This window comes from Osmia bicornis, chromosome 9 (genome assembly GCF_907164935.1).
Source record: "Osmia bicornis bicornis chromosome 9, iOsmBic2.1, whole genome shotgun sequence".
In the NCBI taxonomy this organism is placed as follows: Eukaryota; Metazoa; Arthropoda; class Insecta; order Hymenoptera; family Megachilidae; genus Osmia; species Osmia bicornis.
In genome coordinates, this window is record NC_060224.1 from 5921887 (window position 1) to 5943128 (window position 21242).

The 21242-nt window shown below is 44.8% G+C and overlaps 2 protein-coding genes across 6 annotated transcripts in view; both read left to right on the forward strand.

The window, feature by feature from the left end:
- The window catches only part of LOC114879009 (sodium-coupled monocarboxylate transporter 1), a 150438-nt gene extending 141621 nt beyond the window's left edge, over positions 1-8817 (forward strand). For all 4 annotated transcript variants that reach the window (XM_029193464.2, XM_029193462.2, XM_029193463.2 and 1 more), the window contains 5 exons: positions 369-771; positions 969-1143; positions 2499-2650; positions 3321-3461; positions 5803-8817. In XM_029193464.2, coding sequence (XP_029049297.2) covers positions 413-771; positions 969-1143; positions 2499-2650; positions 3321-3461; positions 5803-6940 — 1965 coding nt within the window. In that variant the 5' untranslated portion in view covers positions 369-412 and the 3' untranslated portion in view covers positions 6941-8817. The remainder of the gene's footprint in view (positions 1-368; positions 772-968; positions 1144-2498; positions 2651-3320; positions 3462-5802) is intronic.
- Positions 8818-8919: 102 nt separating this feature from the next.
- On the forward strand, positions 8920-20762 carry LOC114879010 (putative aminopeptidase W07G4.4). 2 transcript variants are annotated; one of them, XM_029193466.2, is made up of 8 exons: positions 8920-9089; positions 10794-11075; positions 12682-12790; positions 16887-17034; positions 18429-18781; positions 19211-19489; positions 19560-19799; positions 20227-20762. In XM_029193466.2, exons 1-8 carry the CDS (start codon positions 9073-9075, stop codon positions 20704-20706), a joined length of 1908 nt encoding a protein of 635 aa, XP_029049299.1. In that variant the 5' UTR covers positions 8920-9072; the 3' UTR covers positions 20707-20762. The 2 variants fall into 2 exon arrangements, with proteins under 2 accessions (XP_029049299.1, XP_046143174.1); XM_046287218.1 differs by lacking the exon at positions 8920-9089 and adding an exon at positions 10181-10219.
- Positions 20763-21242: the final 480 nt, after the last annotated feature.

Sequence of the window (21242 nt, forward strand, 5' to 3'; positions counted from 1 at the left end):
TCACGGTACACGACACTGTACCGATCGCATCACGGATTCCTCTGATCTTCATCGATCGAGGATCACTCGCGATCAGGGCCGACGAAAAATTGCGTAACGAAAGACAGAGCCGAGTGGTACGCTGGCGCCGGCACGTTAACTTTCGTATAAAAGCGACGCGACCATCTTTACGCACGTACGTTTCGAACGGGCGAACTGTATCGCGAGTCGCGACTAAATCGTCGAAGATCGCGAGAGCTCGAAAAATAGCTCGACGAGTCGAAGATCTCGAGACTGTCTCGCCGGTAGATTCAAACACGAAGCCGTCCAAGGCGACCGTTAATAACGCGTTTAACATCGGCACATACGATTTTTCCGGTACCACGAAGACCTCGAGGCTAAGGGAAGAAACGGCACCGCAAGAGAGCCCAGGATGACGATCAACGCGTCGTCCATGGTAGTGGACTACCTGATCTTCATCGGCTGCATCGTCGCCTCGTTCGTCATCCCGTTATGGAGCAAATTCCGTGGTCGTCGAAAGGAGTCGACCAAGGCAGACTACGTGTTCGCTACTGGAAGTGTCTCCATGGGTGCCATGATGCTGTCGATCGCGCGTGGGACCCTCGGGGTTAGATCCTTTCTCGGCTACCCATCGGAACTCTACTACAGGGGTAGCGCAATGTGGGAGACCATCTATGGGATGCTTCTCGCTTATCCCATCGTGTGTTTCGTCTTCGTGCCTGTTTACTACAACCTCGGCATCACGTCTGTCTATCAGTACTTGGACATGAGGTAATTAATTTTTCGGAGATTCGATGTTTTCTTTATTTCTTTCAGATTTCTTAGCTCAGCTTTTCAGACGTTCTCGAAAACGATCATTCGGACGTTGATTTCGCGAACCTTGAAATCATCTTCGCTCTTAACGATTATGTCCGGCCGTGCCGGCGGACAGAGCCAGACCTCTTTGTAATTATGCTAATCCTATCCAGGTTCAAGTCGAAGCTAGTCAGATGCCTAGCCAGCTTCTCGTACGTGATACGCAGCCTGCTGAACCTGGCTGTTACGATATTCACGCCTTGCGTCGCTTTGAAAGCTGTGATAGGCCTGCCGTATTGGGCCAGCATCATCGGGATCACCTCGATTTCAGTCATCTTCACCCTGATGGTATGTACGATATTCGATCGAAGAAATTGATCAATTTGTCGTAGGCTAACAAAGACTTCTGTAAATTCCTAAGGCTTATAACGTTGACGCGAGTAAGATTTATCGCTGTTTGTGATAGAAAGTATGAGATTACGAGTGTAAATAGATTCGATAGAAAGCAGTTTTTAATAATAGCTTACGTCTAACAAGCTCGTTATTCGTATAGTTAACATTTTATGTAAAAATGAACACGAAACTGTAATTAAGAATATGAATAATCATCATTTTTTTAATTTACTTTTCAAATTGCAACGCGTTAATTACTCGCAACATCGAGGCCGCGATTCGGACGTAAATACATCTGTTTGATAAGAAGCGCATAAAACAGTGTAAAAGTTACTTGAAAATATTCGTTTAAAAACTTTTAAACAAATGGCAGCGAATTTTTCGTCGGTACGTGTACAAAGTTCTATCGAAACCGTAAAGCTATTTAAGCTTAAAACCTAGCCCACGTTTTTAGATATAATTGTTCCCATACAAATGTTTGCGAAACAAATATTTGCCAGCGTAGAAAAATAGAACGACACCAAGAACTAAACATTTGCCCAAAAGCCTGTCAACATTTGATTGTTCGCTTGTTTTTCAACCAATATTTGCGAACACCCTTTATTCATTTCCTTCCGAAGTATAGACCAGGCTTAAGGAAACGTGTTTGAAAGCCATCAGCTTTTTTTGTATAGAAACTTCTTGAAACGATTACACAGCGATGAGTAATCATTTGCTGTTATTACCGTATCGAGTTTAAAGTAGCGCATGCAAATTAATGAACGTCATTAATATACGATCGTAAGGAAGGAAACGGTGAACAAACATGGCACAATATTGATGTAACTTAAGTTAAGTATGAGAGTTCATCCCGACGAATACTTAATTTTTCCTTCAACGACGATAAAAGGCACGGCTATGGACAGTTAAACGAGCATCGTAATTTCGCGTCAACGGAACCCAATAAAGAATGCCTTTTTATGCCGAATGATTTTGAGACTTTAAGATCACCTTCACGATGTCCGGCCACATTTATGACGTGTCAATTATTCACGAGCTCTGAGAGTACGTCGTTTGCCCTTTCCAGGTGAATTCCCGGACCGGAAAGATCGTAAATGTGATACGATCGTAAAACTGCTATATATCGGCTGAAAGGACAGTGCTTTGAAAGTAATGCGCTCATTCCTTCCACCGTTTTGCCTCATAATACATTGCAGAAAGATGCTCTTAAATTCGTAACGACTGCGGTTGTAATAGTTTTAGCGTACTATCAGATGGAATTCGAATGATGAATGAAATTGAGGAATGTTATATTTTTGTTTTGCTCTCAGGGAGGTTTGAAGGCAGCGATCCTATCGGATGTTATACAGGGTATCACGATGATCGGTGTCTCATTGGTGATTATCATTCGTGGATCAATTGATATCGGTCCAGCTCAAGTTTTCAACGTGACGTACGAACGTGGCCGATTAGATTTCTTCAAGTGAGTACTGAGACATTAAATCGAACTACTGTAGTCACGTGAATTTCGTATTTCGATCAGATAACACGTATCTTCTTTTTGCACGCTTAACCCGGCAAACGTCGGAGTAGAATATATCATCTGGACCTAACGCTCTCCGAGTTAATAAAGGATCGAAAGATTTACGATCAAATCAATTGATACGTTTTTTGAAAAGAAGAAATTTTCTCTGGGGAAAAGGTAGACGAGGTTAATCCGAAAGGGGTTGATTTTCTTTCATTGTTTTATCACCAGCTTCGGTAGACAACTGGTCCGTTGTAAACGACGAATAGCTGAGCAGTCGTTTGAGACTAGCAATAAAATACCCGACATTCATCGCGTCGTTCCAATTCAAAACAACCCTTCTGGCCATATAGCGCGATGGAACAAAGGCGGCGAAACAAAGTAACCCCGATTTACGGCCACGGAAACGAATAGGGTACCTGGCGGATTTGCCTCGAGTCTACGTTTCCTCCGACGAAACTTTTTGAATGGATAAAGAGCCTTCCTCTTTAGAGACGCTCCTTATGTCGGAGACGTTTCCCGAGAATGGATAGCATCAATTTCGCGACACATCCACCTTTTTCTTCTTTTTTTTTCTTTTCTCTTTCGACGAATCCGTGGAATTAATCAAGATGAAATCTGTTCCCAGTATGGATTTGGATCCCACCCTACGCGTCACGACGCTATCGGCCACCCTGGGACAACTGTTTATGAGTTTGTCCATTTTCGGCTGCCAGCAGAACTTTGTGCAGAGATACTGCAGCATGACTAGTCAACGCAAAGTCGTCAAGTGAGTTACTCTTTCGTTCATTTTTTCCCCGATACTTTCGCTCTTTTAATGATTCTTTGCTAAACAATGGGTACTGAGCTCGTTTATCCGAAATCTGCATCGTTCCTTTCGTAATTTCCGCCGAAATTACATGGCTCCCGTCGAGTCACGCCCGTGAATGCAGAACCTCTTGCTTCCCTTATCTAAGATTTCGAGACACGCACACGGGATTAGCAGTTTACGCGGTAGATATGTAAACAGGCGTCCCGAAGATAAAGCCACGCGTTACGATGTGCTACACATATGTGAAATATGCGAAAGAAATAGTTCGGAATGTTTAATTCGATATAAATTGATCCGTTTGCAGGTCGTGTTTCTGATTCGCAAGAATTTGCATGACAATTTTAAATACATTTTGCAGACACTTGAAATTCGTTGGGTTCATTTATCGTGCCAGTCATAATCTGAATGACGTACCAATTTTAATAAGCATCTGTTTCGTATTGTAAAAATTCATTCACTCCACGGGGAATACTTGAAAATTTGTTTCAAGGAAGAAACTAAGTATAATTGAATAAAAAATTACTAAGCAGAAAAGTATTCCATCATTTTAGCTTACTACTTAAGGTTTGTTAAGTTAATTGCTTATGAATGCAAGTGGACTAACTGATTTCCGAAAAAGATTTTCACGCTTCACCTTGAAGAAACTTGTTATCGACGAAATTATAGTTCTATTTCCGGGAATGAAGTAACAGAATGTAGGAAAGTTTTCGAATCACTTAGTTAACGTGTTCCTTGAATCGACTATTTTCCCTCGGGACAGAGCGAGGAAGTACTTCCCTGTGGCATTCTCGAAGAAATTCGAACGCATCCGTTCGTCTTCCTTTTTTCTTACGTTTCAATTAAGACGTCAATTTAAGCTGGGACAGACAGATGGTTGAACCAGGAAGGTGAATCACCGTCACGCTGTCGAGACGCAATTTTTGCCTATCGCTCGTTATCATATCAGTTATTATTATGATCCAGTCACATGGTTCGCGTGCTACCGTATGATAACCAGTCACCTCGCATTATGCAAATTGTCACACTTATCTAGCCGTTATTTCCAGAACTGTGTGGTCGCTAATCACCTTTACGGTTTATCGTAATCATGCACAAACAGTAGAATCGACTAACATCCGTTTTTTTTTTTTCTAAAAAATGGATCAAAACGAAACCATTCATTGTCACAAAAAAAGTAGCACGAATCTGAGAAAGAAACGCGATTCTTTTCGAAAAGAGAGGTATTACGGTCGTGAAAAGTCGATCGATCATCGGTTGAAGCGGGAAAGCAAACACGCATCATCGACCTATGTATCTGGTGTGCGAGGTTCGGTTCGCATTCAAAAATGCGACAAACGAATCGTCAATTTCAGAGACAATTTATCTCTCCTCTTTTTTCCCAGCGAAACATCGACGCTGGCTTATCCACAGAGGTGTTTTCCCGCGCGTCCGTTTTATTAGAGTATAAATCTGAAAAGCCTGCCGTCAGTTTGTCACGTCGAAAACGTTCCCTCGGAATATGGACTTTTATTAGAATATAATCGTGTCGTGGCGCGATAAAAACGTTTTCTCGGATGATATTTGTTTTTTTTTTTTTGTTTTATTGGAATGTAACCGCGAAACGTGGGCACGCCGCGAAACGATCGCTTTATTGTGCGTTTCAAGCGCTGATAAAGCTTTCGCCGCGGGAATAACGCGATGGTTATTCGCCTCGAATGATTGTTTTTAGAATATTGTGCCGTTCGAAAAATTCTGGCATAAATTTCGTGGTCGAACCACGATTCCCGTGCGGTCTACCGTCTCGAGAACGTGTCTCAATTCTGGCCCCACTTTTCGGTACCGCATAATCAATGAGTCCTTCGTCCTGGCTCGAGGACGACCACGGGGTTAAATGGCACCGGGCCAAACTTTTTAACGGATGCTCGATCCCCTATCTCGGGTCAACAGCGTCGATTCGAGCATCTAAGAATGACATACGTTACACGTTGTTAAGATCCATTTTCGAAGGCTTGTTTCACTTCTAAGGCAGATAAATTGAAGGCTAACACTACTGAAAATTAAAGTTTAGAACTTTTTCTACCTTATCATTAGTTTGTCGAAAACAATTGTTTATTGTTTCTACGACCTTTCATTTGGATATTATCTGGATATTAGCATAGATAAATAAGTTTACTTTGTGGAAAGAATCATTAACTGTTAGGTTGACAAATGAGTTGGAAATTTTGTCGGGTATTTTGTTGATAAATTACTGCGTCAAAGTAAGCAGTAAAATTAGAATCTCGAATAGATATATTCAGTGTGTTTTTAATGTTTCTTTCAGGACAATGATGGCGAACATGCCGATAATCTTCGTCCTGTTCTCCCTCTCCTGGGTAGTGGGTATGGTGATCTTCGCCAACTACGCGGATTGCGATCCTCTGTCGCTCGGCTACATTTCGAAATTCGACGAGATCGTGCCGTTCTACGTGGAGGACAAGTTCCTCAGCGTCCCGGGTCTATTGGGTCTAGTGATGGCGACTTTGTTCAACAGCGCGCTCACCTTGGCGGTCTCGAACCTCAATTCCTTGGCCACTGTCACGTTCGAGGACTTTCTCAGCCAGATACCGTCTCTGAGTGATCTGAAAGATAATCAGCAGTTACAGTTGATCAAGTTGATCAGCGTTATCTACGGCGTGCTGATAGTAGGCGTCAGTTTCCTTGTGGCGATGTTGTCAGGAGTGATCGAGTCCTCGATGTTGATGACGTCGGCCACTTCTGGTCCATTGCTCGGCGTGTTCCTGTTGGCCATGCTGGTACCGTGTGCCAACTGGAAAGGCGCGGCTGCCGGGATGGTCTTCAGTCACGTGACCACGCTATGGATCACTTTCGGACACTTGAGGATCAGCAACGACGTGGAAACCTTGCCCCTGTCCACGGAGAACTGTAAGAACGACACGTTCTCGCCGTGGGTCACTCAACCGGGTAACTTGATGTCCGTCACTTCCAACGTCACGACGAACCTTTGGCAAAATACGTCAATGGACGACGGAAAGTCCGAGATGGGACCCATCGAGTATCTTTATAGTATAACATACATGTACTACGCCCTGATAGGTAGCCTGTCAACGGTGATCGTTGGCATCATCGTCAGCCTGATCACGGCTGACCCGAAGGGCGACATGTACGAGGAACATCTGCTTCATCCTCTCGCGGTGAAGATGTCAAGATTCTTCCCTGGAAGACGAAGACTGTACGCGAGTAGCACGCGACTGCAGAACGAACACAACGCGACCAACGCGACCTCATCCTCATCGGTGACCTCGATCACGAATGGCACGGAGAAGACCACCCCTCTTCAGGGGGTCGTGGACGACAACGGGATGCTTCGTATCAACGTCGATTACATCGAGAAGCTGAACGCCCTTAAGAACATATCGCTCGACGTGACCAACGAGGTCAGCAAAGGGACCCGGCTGTGAACCCTTCGGAACAGTGATTTCAAGTATTCTATCCCTTTTTCTTCTCATTTTTATAGTGTAGTAAAACAAAAAACAAATGATTGGGCGTCGATTGAACTTTGTTATCGACGAGAGTTTATGAAGCCGGTGAACGCGTCGCTCTTGATAGAATTCTTAGGTAGTTTTATATCGGTACTCCGATCCTAGCGCGTAGTACTTCCCGTCGATTTAACGAGTACGATGGATCGAACCGATCCGCGATTCGGGATATTCGCGATCGACTTACAAATTCGTGTAGCTGTTACTTTGATGTACGATTAAACAGCGTCGCCAGTATCGCCGGTGTTCCTTTCGATTTTTACAGGGCAGACGCCAGTACAAAGACGAATCGGCTTGAACGAGGCTTCGTTAGAAAGGTGAGTTTTCACGTGACAGGGAATTTCAATATCGTGACTCGTCCGCTGTTCATTAGATGTCGCTTTATCGTGATATTGGATTTCATGTCGCGGTTTTAATGCCGCGAAATCAAATTGTTTTGATCGCTGGCATGTAACGTCCGCGGTTGAAGCTACTTTTTCGCATCGCCGCGAGCATGTTAGCCTAGAAGTAAAAGAGAAATAAAAACTTCGTGGAAAGTAACTTTTAGATTTTTAAGGAAAAATATTTTCCAAATCAGAATTCATGATAACGTCACGTGAAAATTACGCTTTAAGCCTTGTTTAATAAACGACCCGTGTACACATATACCCTACCATCGGAGCGATTTACGTGAGCATGTGTGTGTGTGCGCTTAAAGAATGCAATTGCGTGTTAAGTAGACTCGGGGAAAAATGCGTTTACGCGTCTCGTTGGAGAATGAAATTCGCTCGATTTTTTGTAAGGTTTTCGTCGAGGCACGCAACAGGGTAGCGTACAAACGGTGGCATTTATCGATGCACCGAAGTGTGCATCTCGCTGCACCGCATCTACCCTGCTGACTCGATTTGCAATCTCGTTTCTTCCTTCCTTTTTCTCCCCCCTTTTGTTTTCTTTCTTCGTACGAGACTGACGGCCCCCCAACCCCTCACTTCGATCGACGAACTTCGTACACGGAGCACTTAAGAAGTAAACGTAGTTTCAAATTCGCGGAACTGTTTTAGTTTTCATTTTATTTTCTCTCTCGCTAACGCACCAGTCTTCATTTGCGAGACCCTCGTACTCGCAAATTTGCCATACGGACACTTGTACGTTATACGTACGCGCGCGTCTAATACTCATCGTTTAAACAATCCTCGCCTGAGATTACGGAATTCTTTCTTTCTTCGAGAGTACATTTCGAGGGAAAGTTGGAGGCGTTCGTTATGAAAGATTGTAGATATAGAAATATAGAATAATGCTTGTAATCACGTAAGATATCATTTTATTGAAATCGACGTTCTATTGCAGAGTCAATCTTTCGTTATTTACCTTAGTTGAAATGATCTTTGACATTTGTTAGATGCCTCAAAAATTCTCTAGAATTCCGTATTCAGGCCTGCCCCTGCGTTAGCGAGTAACGAAAGTATTGAATCGTGATAAGATTGCGAGGAATCAAGTGGATGTTAATGTGTTCGTTGCGCAAGGTTTCGATTCTTAAGGTCAGAGTTCTTCTCGCTCGAAGACGAGCAACTCGCGTGTGCAAATAAAAGGAGAACACCGTCGACGACGTTTGTACGACGGAGATGCTCTCCTGTGTTTCTACGATATTGTTACGTTTTATGTACGTCTCATGGATTGCGTGGTATTTTTGTAACGATTACGGATTGCGAGGTGAACGATATGGATTAACGAATGATCTGTACATGAGATATTGTGAATAATTTATTTTGTTCTTTTTGCATACATAAATATAGAACGTTTTGTAAGTGTTGCGTTAGAAAGATGCCGCGCTCTTTTATTTTCCCCTTGCGATACGTTGAATGCGAAGCAAGCGACGAACGACGACGATCGATTGGTCGTTGCTCTTTTCTCCTTTCGACGCGGAGGAACGCCGTCTCCCTTGTCACGATTTCCAGATCGCGATCCATGGAAACACGAGGCTTCGATCGCACGATCCGCCGGCAGAGAATCGAAGAATCCTTCGCGGAAGATTCGGATAAGTACCAGGAGAGGACATCGTCGCACTGTGATCCATCATGGCTGTGGAATCGAGGTAAACGCGTGTAAAACGGCCACGTCTTCAGGACCATTCTGATTCACCTGATAAACCATCACGTCTTCGAGTTTGAATATTACAGCTTTGAGTATTTAAACAATTTTGTCTTTACTACTTTAGTTAATGTTATATCACACGGATGCCCAATGTCACTCGCGCCAGGGATAAGACATTACAAATTAGCACGACAAACAGTGTGATATCGTTAGAGCGATATTTTTATTCTCAGCTCTCGAAAAGAGGCCGTTGAATGTACTTGAAAGTAATCAAAGAAATCTCGAGAGGATTGTTTTCTCAAATCAAAGCGAGTATTTGAACGTCTTATCTCGGTATCAGACCACTTATTATAATCGCATAAAGTTTGATTGTAATCACGGTACTACCGGGAAGATGTGATCTTCGGTAGACAAATATCTAAGTTATAAATAGCCTTCGTCTTTCTTCGGAGACAATACAATTTTACAAACAGATGACTGTACAAAAAGTTAACAAAGTCATGACTCGAAAGCGTGCCAGAGTCCCGAGTCCTCAAAGACATTTCTACAGGTCGTAAATATCGCGCAAAGTTCCCGTTTCCGCTCGGCTGATGAACATTCTCCAAAGTTCCGCGGGCGGAAAGCTGGCTGGTGATTGATAACGAAGATAAAAGCGTGAAACATGCAGCGAGTTACTATACGATTCTGCGTTCTTCGTCCTCGAGGGAGGTCTGGAACCGCATCGCGAACTCGCTTCGCGTAAAAAGACACCCCTCGAGCACCGTAGCTGTTTCGTTGGCCCGCGAAAATAACGGGAGGAAAAGTTCGGTCGTCGCGAGTGTAAAAGTTCGGTCGTCGCATTTGATGGACATGATTGAAATTCGTCGAATATATTAAAATTTCGTCCGCGTAATTATCAGCTTCGAAACGGAATTTCCATCTTCAGCGCGGTTTGAATCGGGCTCGACGTTGAGGGAGCGTTTAATAGCCTTATAAATATTAAGCTCTCGAGGAGGATCGTCCAAAGAGAGGAACATTGAAACGATTCAGAGATCGCACGGGAAACGAGAGGTGTTCGATTCGAAGCAGCCGTGTTTCACGATAAATCTTGACCAGACGCTTTCAACGGGACTCTTGGAGAAACGAATCGCGGTCAGTTGGGAAGCTCGTGGAATTTGTGTGCCTCGAGATTCGTATCGACTGCTCGAAGTTGCCTCGGAGATATCGTTTGAACGTCGACTTTCCAAGTCCTGAATCGAGGATCGCATCGATATTGCTCGAGGAAGCAAGAAACTATGCTCCCTCTATTCCGCTCTTATACCGAGACCGTTTCGAACTCGAAATCTTCTAGCAGACGAATGTTCCAATCAATTAGCTTACGGATTCCTTTCCATCGATGTTAATATTCTAAATGGTTACCGCCCACGGGTTCCGCCATTTCGATGCATCGAATTCGAATTTCAAAACGAACCAACGGAGAATCTGGTATTCGAAAATCAGGATTCGAACACCGATTCTTCGTTCGTGTGGATCTACTTTTCGAAACAACGATGCTCTCGTTCGAACGACAAAATTACACGAAGAACATGCTCGCGGGAGCCTATTGTTTACGAATTATGGCGAGACACGCGGTGGTTCCGGTTACCGACTAATTACTCGGCTAGACCCGGAGTCACGACAATTAGCACCGACGATCCGTGCTAACGAGCATAATGATTTGTTTCAGATGGATGCCGTGTCAGCTGAAAATCGAGCCGAACATCTGCAGCTGCGACTACGACGGCATAATCCTGATATCGGGTTGCGCGCCGGGTTTCGACGAGCCGGAGCCTTTCAAAACTGTTTTATACAGCGCTGCCCAGATCGATTCCGCCCTGGGCGTGATAGGTGCGGTTTTGCCAATCAATTTGCCCGCGAAAAGGCTCATTTACAGTCCGACAGGCCCGCTCAACATGGATTATCACGACGTGCGGAGCTTCGCCGAGGCGGCAATTAAAGGTGTCCAAAGGTAGGTTCGATTGGAAAAAATGAACTAAAAATAATGGTTATATTTATTAGATGAAGTTAAGTAGAAGTCGAAGCTTGGGGAAGGATCTTTCTAATTAAGATAAAATTCGTAAGTCGTTGAATCGAACGTTAGGCAGAGAAGTTTAGGGAGATAAAAACAAAGCTACGGAGAGATCAACCGGAGACGATTCGCGCGTAATTGCTTATTAATCGCCGGCCGGCTTAATTGGCGCGCCGGAAGGCTCGAAGTGCAGGGTCATTAAGCGAACTCGGATTAGCCGCTTGTTGAATAACGAAGGAGATTTCGCGCGGCGGATAATGCGGTTACCTTCGGGAGCTGTGAACGTTGCTGCGATCGGTCCTCGAAACGTTTGCTCTCTGTAAAAGTGCACGGCTGCAGGCGTCGAGTGGCGGATAATCGAATCTAACGACAAACCGTCGGCTAACGAGCACACCGAGTTTTCGAATCATCGGTTCGGTCACGCGTGAAAAAGAACGCTTCCCAACGGTTTTGTTCCGCGACTCTGTCATCAATTCGTTTCTGGTTTCTCGTTTGTTCATTCTTCTTCCACGAAGGGTGCGTGTACCACCTCTGAAACTGGCTATTCTTCGTTACTATACTGAATATTTTGTTGAAACGTACAAGTTTTTTAACCCGTCACGTTTTTGTACAATTTTTGTATGACGTAAAAAGTCGACAAAATATTTGACGTGTATCGTTTTTCATTTTCAATCAACTATACATCGCAGTGATGAAAACAGTTTTCGAAATTGAGATCGAACAAATATATTTGATGGTATGTTTGAAGAGTGTAAATAATAAATTCCGTGTACAAATTAACAAATGTAAATAATAAATTAAAAAATGAGTGATTCTGATGGATCGAAGCTCGTCTAATCCTTGCTCACATGACGGCGATAAGAAACAGATGTACGATAGCGGAGAGTTGCGGCAAAATAGGAAAGAGATAGTATTTATTGACGGATAGGGTTAATCGCGTTATCATCCCGCAAGATTCCGACGCACCCCTCGTTTCGTATGATCGATGGCCTCCGTGTGAAGAGATAAATTCAGCCGTTGAATATTTATAAGAAGCTGCACGGAATAGTTAACCCCGAATCGTGGAAGGGTTGATCGTGCACTGCCGACTGAATGATTCATAAAAGCTATCGACTTTTCCCGGCGATCGACCGTATCTATTTATGAATCGTCAGATGAGCAAGCTTCATTTCGCCACCATATTTTTGCTAATAAATTTGCAATGAACTGCGAGAATAAATATTCATGATCGAGTATCGCGTTCACTGTTTTATGCATCACCGCTCGCGCTTTGTATATAACTCGGAACAAAACGAATACACGCAACCGATTGACCATTTGTTTGTTCGAAGATAGCTTTAATCCAGCTTCAATCTTATCGCTAGAAAGTTCGTTCGATTAATCAAGAGATTGTGAAATCGCGAGCATTCTGACGCGCAGCTGATCTCATTAGTAATCAAGAGAGAGAGAGGAGAGAAGTTGCATACCACTCAATTCTGCTGTTTGATTTTCCTTCGAATTCTCTATCATTCTCGTTTAACATCCCATTACTTTGTTCTGTTAACAGAGCACTGAAAGCTGGAGTTAGGTGTCCGTTGCTAGCTCTCCTGCCGGATATCCGCTTCGAGAATGTCGAGCTCGTCACGCTTTTGGGAGCCCTCGAAGGACTCTACGTGGTGAGTACTTATAAAATATTGAATTTCAAAATAAAATAACGAAAAGCTGGAAGATAATTTACGTTGCTCGATCGAACGATCCCGGAAGAAAGTGGAGCAACCGAAGATTAGTAACGTCAACGTCGCTGATAAACGCGCGTCGCTCAATTGTAGGCAACACGGCTGGTTAAAGCGTTTCCCCGATAGTCGGTCGAAATGTGGTCGCTGCCGCGCCATTTAAACCAATCAAACAGAGACAACATACGGGTGTGCCCGGGTACCGGGTAGAATAGAAACCCGGTGGTTTTGTTCGAAAGGAATTCATCCTCGTATTTCGGGTTTGGTCAGATTTCATCGGTCGGTTCAAACTGACCTAAATTTCCTTCCCCTCCCTCTCGCGCGCTCTTATTAGCTTAAATTGAGTCTAGCCGAAGGGATGCGAAGCGACGCGACGCCGGCATCTTAATCCATAACTAATGACGTTGGCGTGCATCGAGTCAGCCGGGGTTACGCGACACGATAATACTTCGCAAACTCTTGGTCAAACTGTTCCGTTAGTCTCTGGGTAAACGATTGACCCTGGTCCGAACGCTCTAGATTCTCCTCGTTATCCTTTCGACCAGCGTCGCCGTTAATCGCCTCGTCCCGAAAGCTGAAAAGTTTTCCCTTCCGTCGATTTATTTAACGGTTGAATTACCGTTTGTCGAGAATCAATTGCCCCCCTGGGACTGTTTCTTTCGTGCATGGTAATTACACTGGGACTTGGTCATTTTCTTTGGAACTGTTCGAAATACTGGAAGACATTTTGCTTGATCGACCGACGTGGAATTGACATGAGCTACATTATAACAATGGCGTCTCTAATTAATCCTGTCTCCGTGCGACGTTATCGATAATTTAACAAGCAGGATAGCGCTCAGATACGATTGGCCAGTGTCGAACGGCCAATCCCGATATACAATACTCTCAGCTTTCGATCATAGTTCGAACTGTTAGGAGTCGGATGGTAGAAGGGACTTGTTCGAACGTTGCTGCAAAGACGTCGATGAACAATGGGTGCTCGCGATCCGTTCGTAAGACACACTTATCCATCAGCCACAGCTTGCCTCGCCACTGGCGTTGACAGGTGTTGTTTAATAGCTCTGTTGACCGCGCGTTTCGCTGCTGATACCTGTCACCCACCGGTGTTTACTCAAAATGTCGTCGAACCGGAACGCCTGGGGATTTTATTCGCCCTAATAACCGAATGGAACGCTCGTTCCTGTTACTCGACGATGAGAGTATTAAATTTGTTGATAAAAAACATATTGTATTTGGTATATATATACAGGGTGTTAATCCTCCGACGAAAACAGATTCCTGGCTGATCATCGATTGATTAACAATTAAGTAACCAGATTAGTGTTTCGTGTGTGCCTCTGGGTTCAAGGAATGTTGGTCGGGATTTTCGTCTGTTATCTTGGACGCGGAACTCTGCGTGCTTGGTGCTTGCAACTTTAAGCCTGCGATACACGAAGGATCAGCTAAGGAAGAGGAGCACGTGCCTTTTCAACGAGAAGAACGGCGCCAGGAGGAGGTGGTTTGGGGTGCGAAGGGGTTGCGAGGCGTTCCGTCTTACCAAGAGTAACGGATGCCTGGCGTACCTAAATCCTGGCGGCCGGCGGTGCGACCTAATTAGCGAAATACTCGAGAGCACCCTCTCACCCTCTTCCATCTTCGTGTGCGTGTACGTGTGTGTATGTGTATGGCTGGGTGTGTTGAACCATCGACGAGAAGCTCGTTCGTTCTTTCGTCGAGGCTTGCTTGCTCGGTCGTTTAGCCTCGCGAATACGGGGCATCGTTTTCCAAATACCGGAAGACGCCCTCGGAATTCCGATGCCGCGTAATCGGAACGCCCGTAGTAAGCGTCGCCTCTTCCATCCCCTATAGAACTTCCGTTATCTTCAGCAGTGTTTCTTACCCCTTTCTCTCCTCTCGCTCGGTTCCTTCGTCTTTTCTTTTCAACGACGACGTCGACCCGCTTCCCTCGTGATCATACCGCGCGCCGTTTCTGCTTCCTTTTATTTTTAATTTCGACACCGGTGCTTTTTGATCTTTCTTCTCGCGACGAGATCGAAAGAACCGAGGAGATTCGAAGGTTTCAACGATTTCGATCGGGATTCCCGGAAATCTTCCCGTAGGAAGTTAATTTTCAGGGAGGATTTGGAATTTCTGTGTTATTGCAGATGGAAATCGTTTTCGCGAAAGCCCAAAGAAACTTCGGCGCCCACGAAATTCCTCTCTCGCTCTCTTTCCCGGGCTATCCTCGGACGCTTTCGCTCGGCGAAATTGCTCGAAAATTCGCCAGAGGGCTAATGGAATACCCATTGCCGAGGGAAAAAAGGTTCTCCTGCAAATGACTTTCGCGAAGATTACCGCGTTGCCTGTTTCATCCCTTTTTTTCCCTCTCGCCTTCCTTCCTTCCTTCCTTCCTTCCTTCCTTCCTGTCGATCAGATTGTTGAAACTGCCGCTCGAACGGTTGTTGTACAGCAGAATATAGTCTCGTTTCATCGTTCTTTAAACTCCCCTGTGCTTTATTATCGAAAGGAGGTATAATTTTATTGGCTAGAAACATGGTTTAATAGCTCGGTAAATGGGACATTGTAGATACACCATTCGTAACGATGAATCGGCCGAAATTCTTCGACGGCAGTCGTCAAATTAGCAGAACGCTAAACTGTTCACAAAACGTTGCCCGCGATTCCTGGCTTTCGTGCGATACCAATGATCGCTCTATACACGGCTCCGAACTATTCACCTACTTCGAAATAATAGCTATCGGCGAGCATAGCAGATATATCTATACCAGCCTCCTCCGATACAAGCAGCGAATACATTAACGCGAAACTATGCCCGGCGTTCGGATAACGAAGACGAGCGAGGCCGAGAAACGAGCCATCTTTCGTGCTGAAAGTTATCCTTCCCGATCCGCGAAGAAGGAGCTTTTATTTTATTATATCGAAAGATACCGAATATCTAATCTTCTTTAACGCGTTGCGAACCGAGGATCATCTACATTAACCGAGTGAATGAAACGTGTAAAAATAAATATCGGTATTCGATCTTTGTTGACGATGAAGCTGCGTAAACGAAAAACCAGGGGAAGAGAAAGAAACGAGGAGCTGTGGGATACTCTCGATGGGTCGGGAGGGTGAAATATTAAGGCGGATTAGTAGGAGGACTTTCGAACGAGACACACGTCCAGCACGGAAGTCCAAGCCGTCGCTTATGAACCAGCGATCCACTAAGAGGATTATCCGCTTTAATATTTTCTGTCTGGAGGAACAAAGCCGCTAAGAAGCTGCGTTAGGAAGCCGAGTCGACCGCTTACAGAAACTCGACGAAAACTTGGTGAAATATTCTAGTAGGAGGGTGGAATCGTCGGGCCTGTCCTGTCCTCTCGTTTATTAGCTAATTAGGGGCTTTTGAGCGCACCTAGAGCCTTTAAGTCACGAAAGGTGACTCTGCTTAAGAGTCTGTTTAATATTGGCTCGTTTAAAAAAGAGGTGGCTCGAAAATATTTCCTCGACCGAAATTATTCTCCTCCAGTTACGATTATCCTTCTCTTTCCTTGTAAAACTGGCTCGTGCACGGTACTGTTCGATCCGTTACACTGCTTTATTTAATACATATTTAGTATTTAAACAAGCTCGCTTTTGGGAAATGTTAATGAAATATTGATGCGGATTATTTATTATTCATTACCGTATTTAATGAACATTAATTATTGAATTGATACTTCCTGTTATTTAATTGGCAAACTTGTAGCTTGTGTATTTTCAGAGAATATATTCAGGGGGGATGGAGGGAGAGCTGTTGTTGAAATTCTTTTTCCATTTTTAGACGAAAAGGTATGGAGAACTAATTTCGGTTCGTATCGATCTTGAAGCCAAGGCGAGCTTCTGTTCAAGAATTTCTTTATCTCTTGATTAATAATTAAACTAATAATAGACTCATAATAGAATTTATTTAATCGACCAGGTAAATACAATATAATACAAAGGTTGTTGAAATATTACACTATACTTCTTAAACTCTTAAAGTTTCATCTTCAATTTATTTCCTGGTTGTGCACAGCCGTTGGAGGTGCGAGAAACATGCCCGGACCGGTGTTACAAGGCGTGTCAACTGTCTGTCTGGAGTCCGATTTGCAGTAAGAAGCTTCAGGGTATCGTGAAGTTGGCCTCGGCTCTCGAGAGCGGAAGATACGTCGCGAGGGACATCGGTAAGTCGTTCCTCGGCCGAGATTTCTATTGCTTTATCGAGCAGACTCGCCGAAGAATGGTCCCAACTTCCGTTTCGCCGAGGAAAGGAACAAGGGGGTGGAAAAATCGCTCGCGGCGGACGACTCGACTGGTCGAGCGTGAACTTGGACGCTTCGCGTCTCTCTGATTTTTGGTAAAATTGTCTTACGAACAACCTCCGACGCGATTCTTCAAAATATCCATCCGTACTTTTTCTTAAACGTAATCGCATTTATTCGTTCCGTTAAAATAAACGAAACTTCAAAGGGTTTCAACGAACGTGACGGAGAATTCGTGCGGGTTTCTCGAATAATTTTTGGTTTATATAATTTTGCTCGAATTCTTTGTTCTCTGAACGTCGACTCAGCAATTCGACGCGTTCCTTCGCCACTGGTGGAATGTAAATTTCAGTCCGTTCTACTTGCACGTTTCACCAAGAATCTCGAGCGTTTAATTAAGCGGGAAAAAGTTGTGCGTACAGGTTTTTCGCGACGACCAGTCGAGACGCGTTTCCTTATATCACCATTTTTCAAATACGAGGTCGTGGAATGTTAAGCTTTTTATGATTTTGATTTGAAACTAACGAAGTAAGAAGATAAACCATCTCCATAGAATCGTTTGTTCTTTAAACGAGATGAAATAATCATCAACTGGAGAGTATTAAATGGAACTGGTGGTAATTTTTCTTCATCGCGAACGTTTCTCTCCGCTCCTATTAACGTGAAATGCTGTTAAAGAGCTTAAAGTGTTGAGAGATTAAACTGTTCGACTGAAATTATTATGTATGCCCGCGAAGAACGTCGTTGAAAGAGAAAGAAGCGGAGGGGGGTTGAAAAAATAAAAGTATTTTGCGGTCAGACACATCCTTCTCGCGAAATAAAACGGGATTACGTTCCCTTGTAATTTCTACCCAAGGCAGCCGCGCATAAAATTACGCGCGATCTTACGTCGAGCGTGCTTCTCCTTTTTAATACGATGTTAAAAGTCTTCTCGTGCGGGAAAATTAAAAAAGATATCGCGCAGCGGCGAGAATCCGCTCGCGTCTGAAAGTCACTGAAGCACCGACCGCTATAGATTTAAATTTAAGCCGAAAGCCTGCTTGCCGGGGCTCGTTAGACCTCGTCTCGCCACGTCGTATTACCGTTTTTCCTTATTTCAACCAACGGAACCGGGAAACCTACGATCGTGGGGACACACGGACGTCCGGCGAAACGAAAATTCGCGGCTCATTGGAGAAGTTTCGAAGCGTGAGCAAGGAGCAGGATATTTATTTTATTTTTCAGATTTCTTCTTTCCACGATACTTCTCGTCGTCTTTTAAATATAGGGAGGGTGGTTTTGGTTAATAACAAATTTAATATTGCAATCACTCGCAGGTGGTGCGGATCCGGAAAGAATGGCGCCACCCAGGATGGAGGAGTACCTCGCCGAGCTATTTTGCGGCTCGAACGTGACGATGCAAGTGGTGTCCGACCAGGACACTCTACTCCAGGAGTATCCTTTGTTCGCTTGCGTGAATCGCGCAGCTTCGATGATACCCCGCCACGCGGGCAGGATAATCTTCCTGACCTACGAGCCACCTAATCCTGCCTGCGTCTTGGAGACGGTGATGCTCGTGGGAAAGGGTGTCACTTACGACACCGGCGGCGTCGACCTCAAGATCGAGGGCACTATGTGCGGTATGTCGAGGGACAAATGTGGGGCGGCGGCGTGTGCTGGATTCATGCAGGTGCTTCAATATAATAGCAGTTGTTCACGGTCGATCAGCCGATTCGATACATATTGTTTGAACGGGATGAAACGTTCGACGACACCGCGATTTTTCATGAACCGTCGCATCTATCGTCGATACGCATCACTGATACGGGTCGTTTCGTACTTGACGCGGCGGCACCGTGACGAGATTCGTGGATTTAATGTCGAGCGTTTCATTTCGCAACGATTAACGCGCCGATTAAATCGATGAGATTACGCGCGCCGGGCTTTCTCTGTACGTCTAATAGCATCGCAATCCATGATCGAGCTCTCGTCGGTGGATTTAATGCAGCTCGTGACTCACGAAATTTCGTTCGACGATATAATAATCTCTAATCGATCAGCGTCGATTCGTTGCACGTTGTTCTTCGATAATAAATCATCGCGCAGTTCTGGTTCCCAGGTTGTGAACCTATTGCAACCGCCGACTGTGAAAGCGGTGGCGGCTTTGTGCGTGGTGAGGAACAGCATCGGGGAGAATTCTTACGTCTCCGACGAGGTGATCACCGCGAAAGCCGGGGTTAGAGTACGTGTCGGGAATACGGACGCGGAAGGTAGAATGGCGATGGCCGATGCTCTATGTCACATCCGAGAAATGGCCCTGTGCTCGGTTAATCCGCACATTTTCACCATCGCCACGCTGACCAACCATGCGATACTCACCGTTGGACGTGGATACTCGGTTAGTCTTCCGTATCGAGCTTCGAAACGATTCGCGCAATTTATTCCACACGGTTTCGTGCTGTTTCCAGATCGTCATGGACAACGCTGTCTCGCGTTTAGTCAGCAACGCGGAGAAGCTTCAAGCATCCGGCGAGACGATGGGAGATCCTTTCGAGATCTCGAGGATACGCAGGGAGGACTTTCATTTCCACGAAGGTCGGACCGAAGGCGACGACATACTTCAATCGGTGAACAAGTCGACGAAGAAAACGGAAAGGGGACATCAGGGTCCGTCCGCGTTCTTGATCATGGCTTCCGGCTTAGACAAGGTACACAGATTATTCTAAACGATGTGTTTTAATCGTCTTCTCTCCCAAAATCAGATCTCCTTGTTGATCCTTAGGGATCCCTGTAAGCATCCCTTCGATTTATCGTCCAATAAAGCGAGCTTCGCTGAGTACGCTCGCCCTCCTGAGTATACTCTGATAGGATACATGAAAATTATTTACAGCTTGGCCTTCTATTTTCCAGTTATGTTTAACGCGGTGCAAAGCGTTCTCCTCTCGGCAGGAAAGCAGGATGAATTTTTTATGGGCGATCAGCTTAACATAAGTACCGCGAGGAGCCATTAATGGCAGATTAAAAAGCTTTTCCATTGCAATGACGTTTAAAGCCTCATTTAGCCGGCCTCCCTCCTCTCCTTTTCTATCCGCAACGTTCGGCCTCACTTTCTCATCCCCCTCGTATCGATTGCAGCACGGTGCCTGTAGCTGTGCTCCCTTAAAATACACGCACATCGATATAAACGGACATCTACCCAGACCTCACCAGCTACCCTACAGTGGCAACCCTGTCCTGGCTTTGTCCTACTGCTACCTCATTCAAGGCAAGTGTCTCACCGTTCGAAACGACCTACCGTTCGAGATGCAATACGTCTGCGAAGTGGACTGCAAGCCGGTGTGCATTCAACCCTGTCAACCCTGTCCGTGTCCACCGATGGCGGAGGCAAAGATATCCTGCGTTTCTGGAAATTGTTCCTGCTGTGCTCAGTGTCCACAACAATGTGATCCTTGTTGTCCTATGCCCTGTCCACCTGCACCATGTCCACCTGTACCTTGTCAGCCATGTCCTCCTTGTCCTCCATGTCCTCCATGTCCACCATGTCCACCATGTGGAGAACCAGTAAACGTTGTCGAACCCATCTGTAGGCCGAACGTACAGAAAGGGATATGCTGAAGATACGTTGTTTATTAGTAATTTTCAAGATTTTGGAAATAAATTTTTTATACGTATGTTTTCAATGATTTCTACTTTAAGGTAGGAGGAGTATGTGTACATTTGGGAGTTGAAGGGAGATTTCTTAGCAACATCTGGTAAGAAAGCGATCTGACAATGGTCGCTAGTTTATCAACAGTAGTTACTACAGATTCAACTAGTCTGGACATACCTTTGTTCTCAAATGCCGCTTTCGACGTTCGTAACAGCGCCCTCTAGTGGCGAAAAAAGGAACCAAATTTTGCAGAAATTTTGGCCCTAATTAATAACTGAAAAGGGTCGCTTTCAGTCCTTATGGAAAGATAAAATAATAAATAACCGGAAAAAATGAGGTGGGGCTCATAAGGAAGATTAGAATCTTATATTATAAGGCGCAAAGATGATTGTGGGGTGTCAGGGACCCCGATGCATCAGTGGTGCTCTCTGGACACCGACCTGATATAATCTGGGGGCGTTAAGGACCCCAAAGCACCAGTGACTTTCTGCATAAATACCTG

What these genes read in the sequence shown, in the direction of transcription:
- LOC114879010 (XM_029193466.2), top strand. An exon ending in GCAATTAAAGGTGTCCAAAG is followed by an intron (nt 11,076 to 12,681) that starts GTAGGTTCGATT and finishes TTCTGTTAACAG; the next exon opens with AGCACTGAAAGCTGGAGTTA. An exon ending in CCCTCGAAGGACTCTACGTG is followed by an intron (nt 12,791 to 16,886) that starts GTGAGTACTTAT and finishes GGTTGTGCACAG; the next exon opens with CCGTTGGAGGTGCGAGAAAC.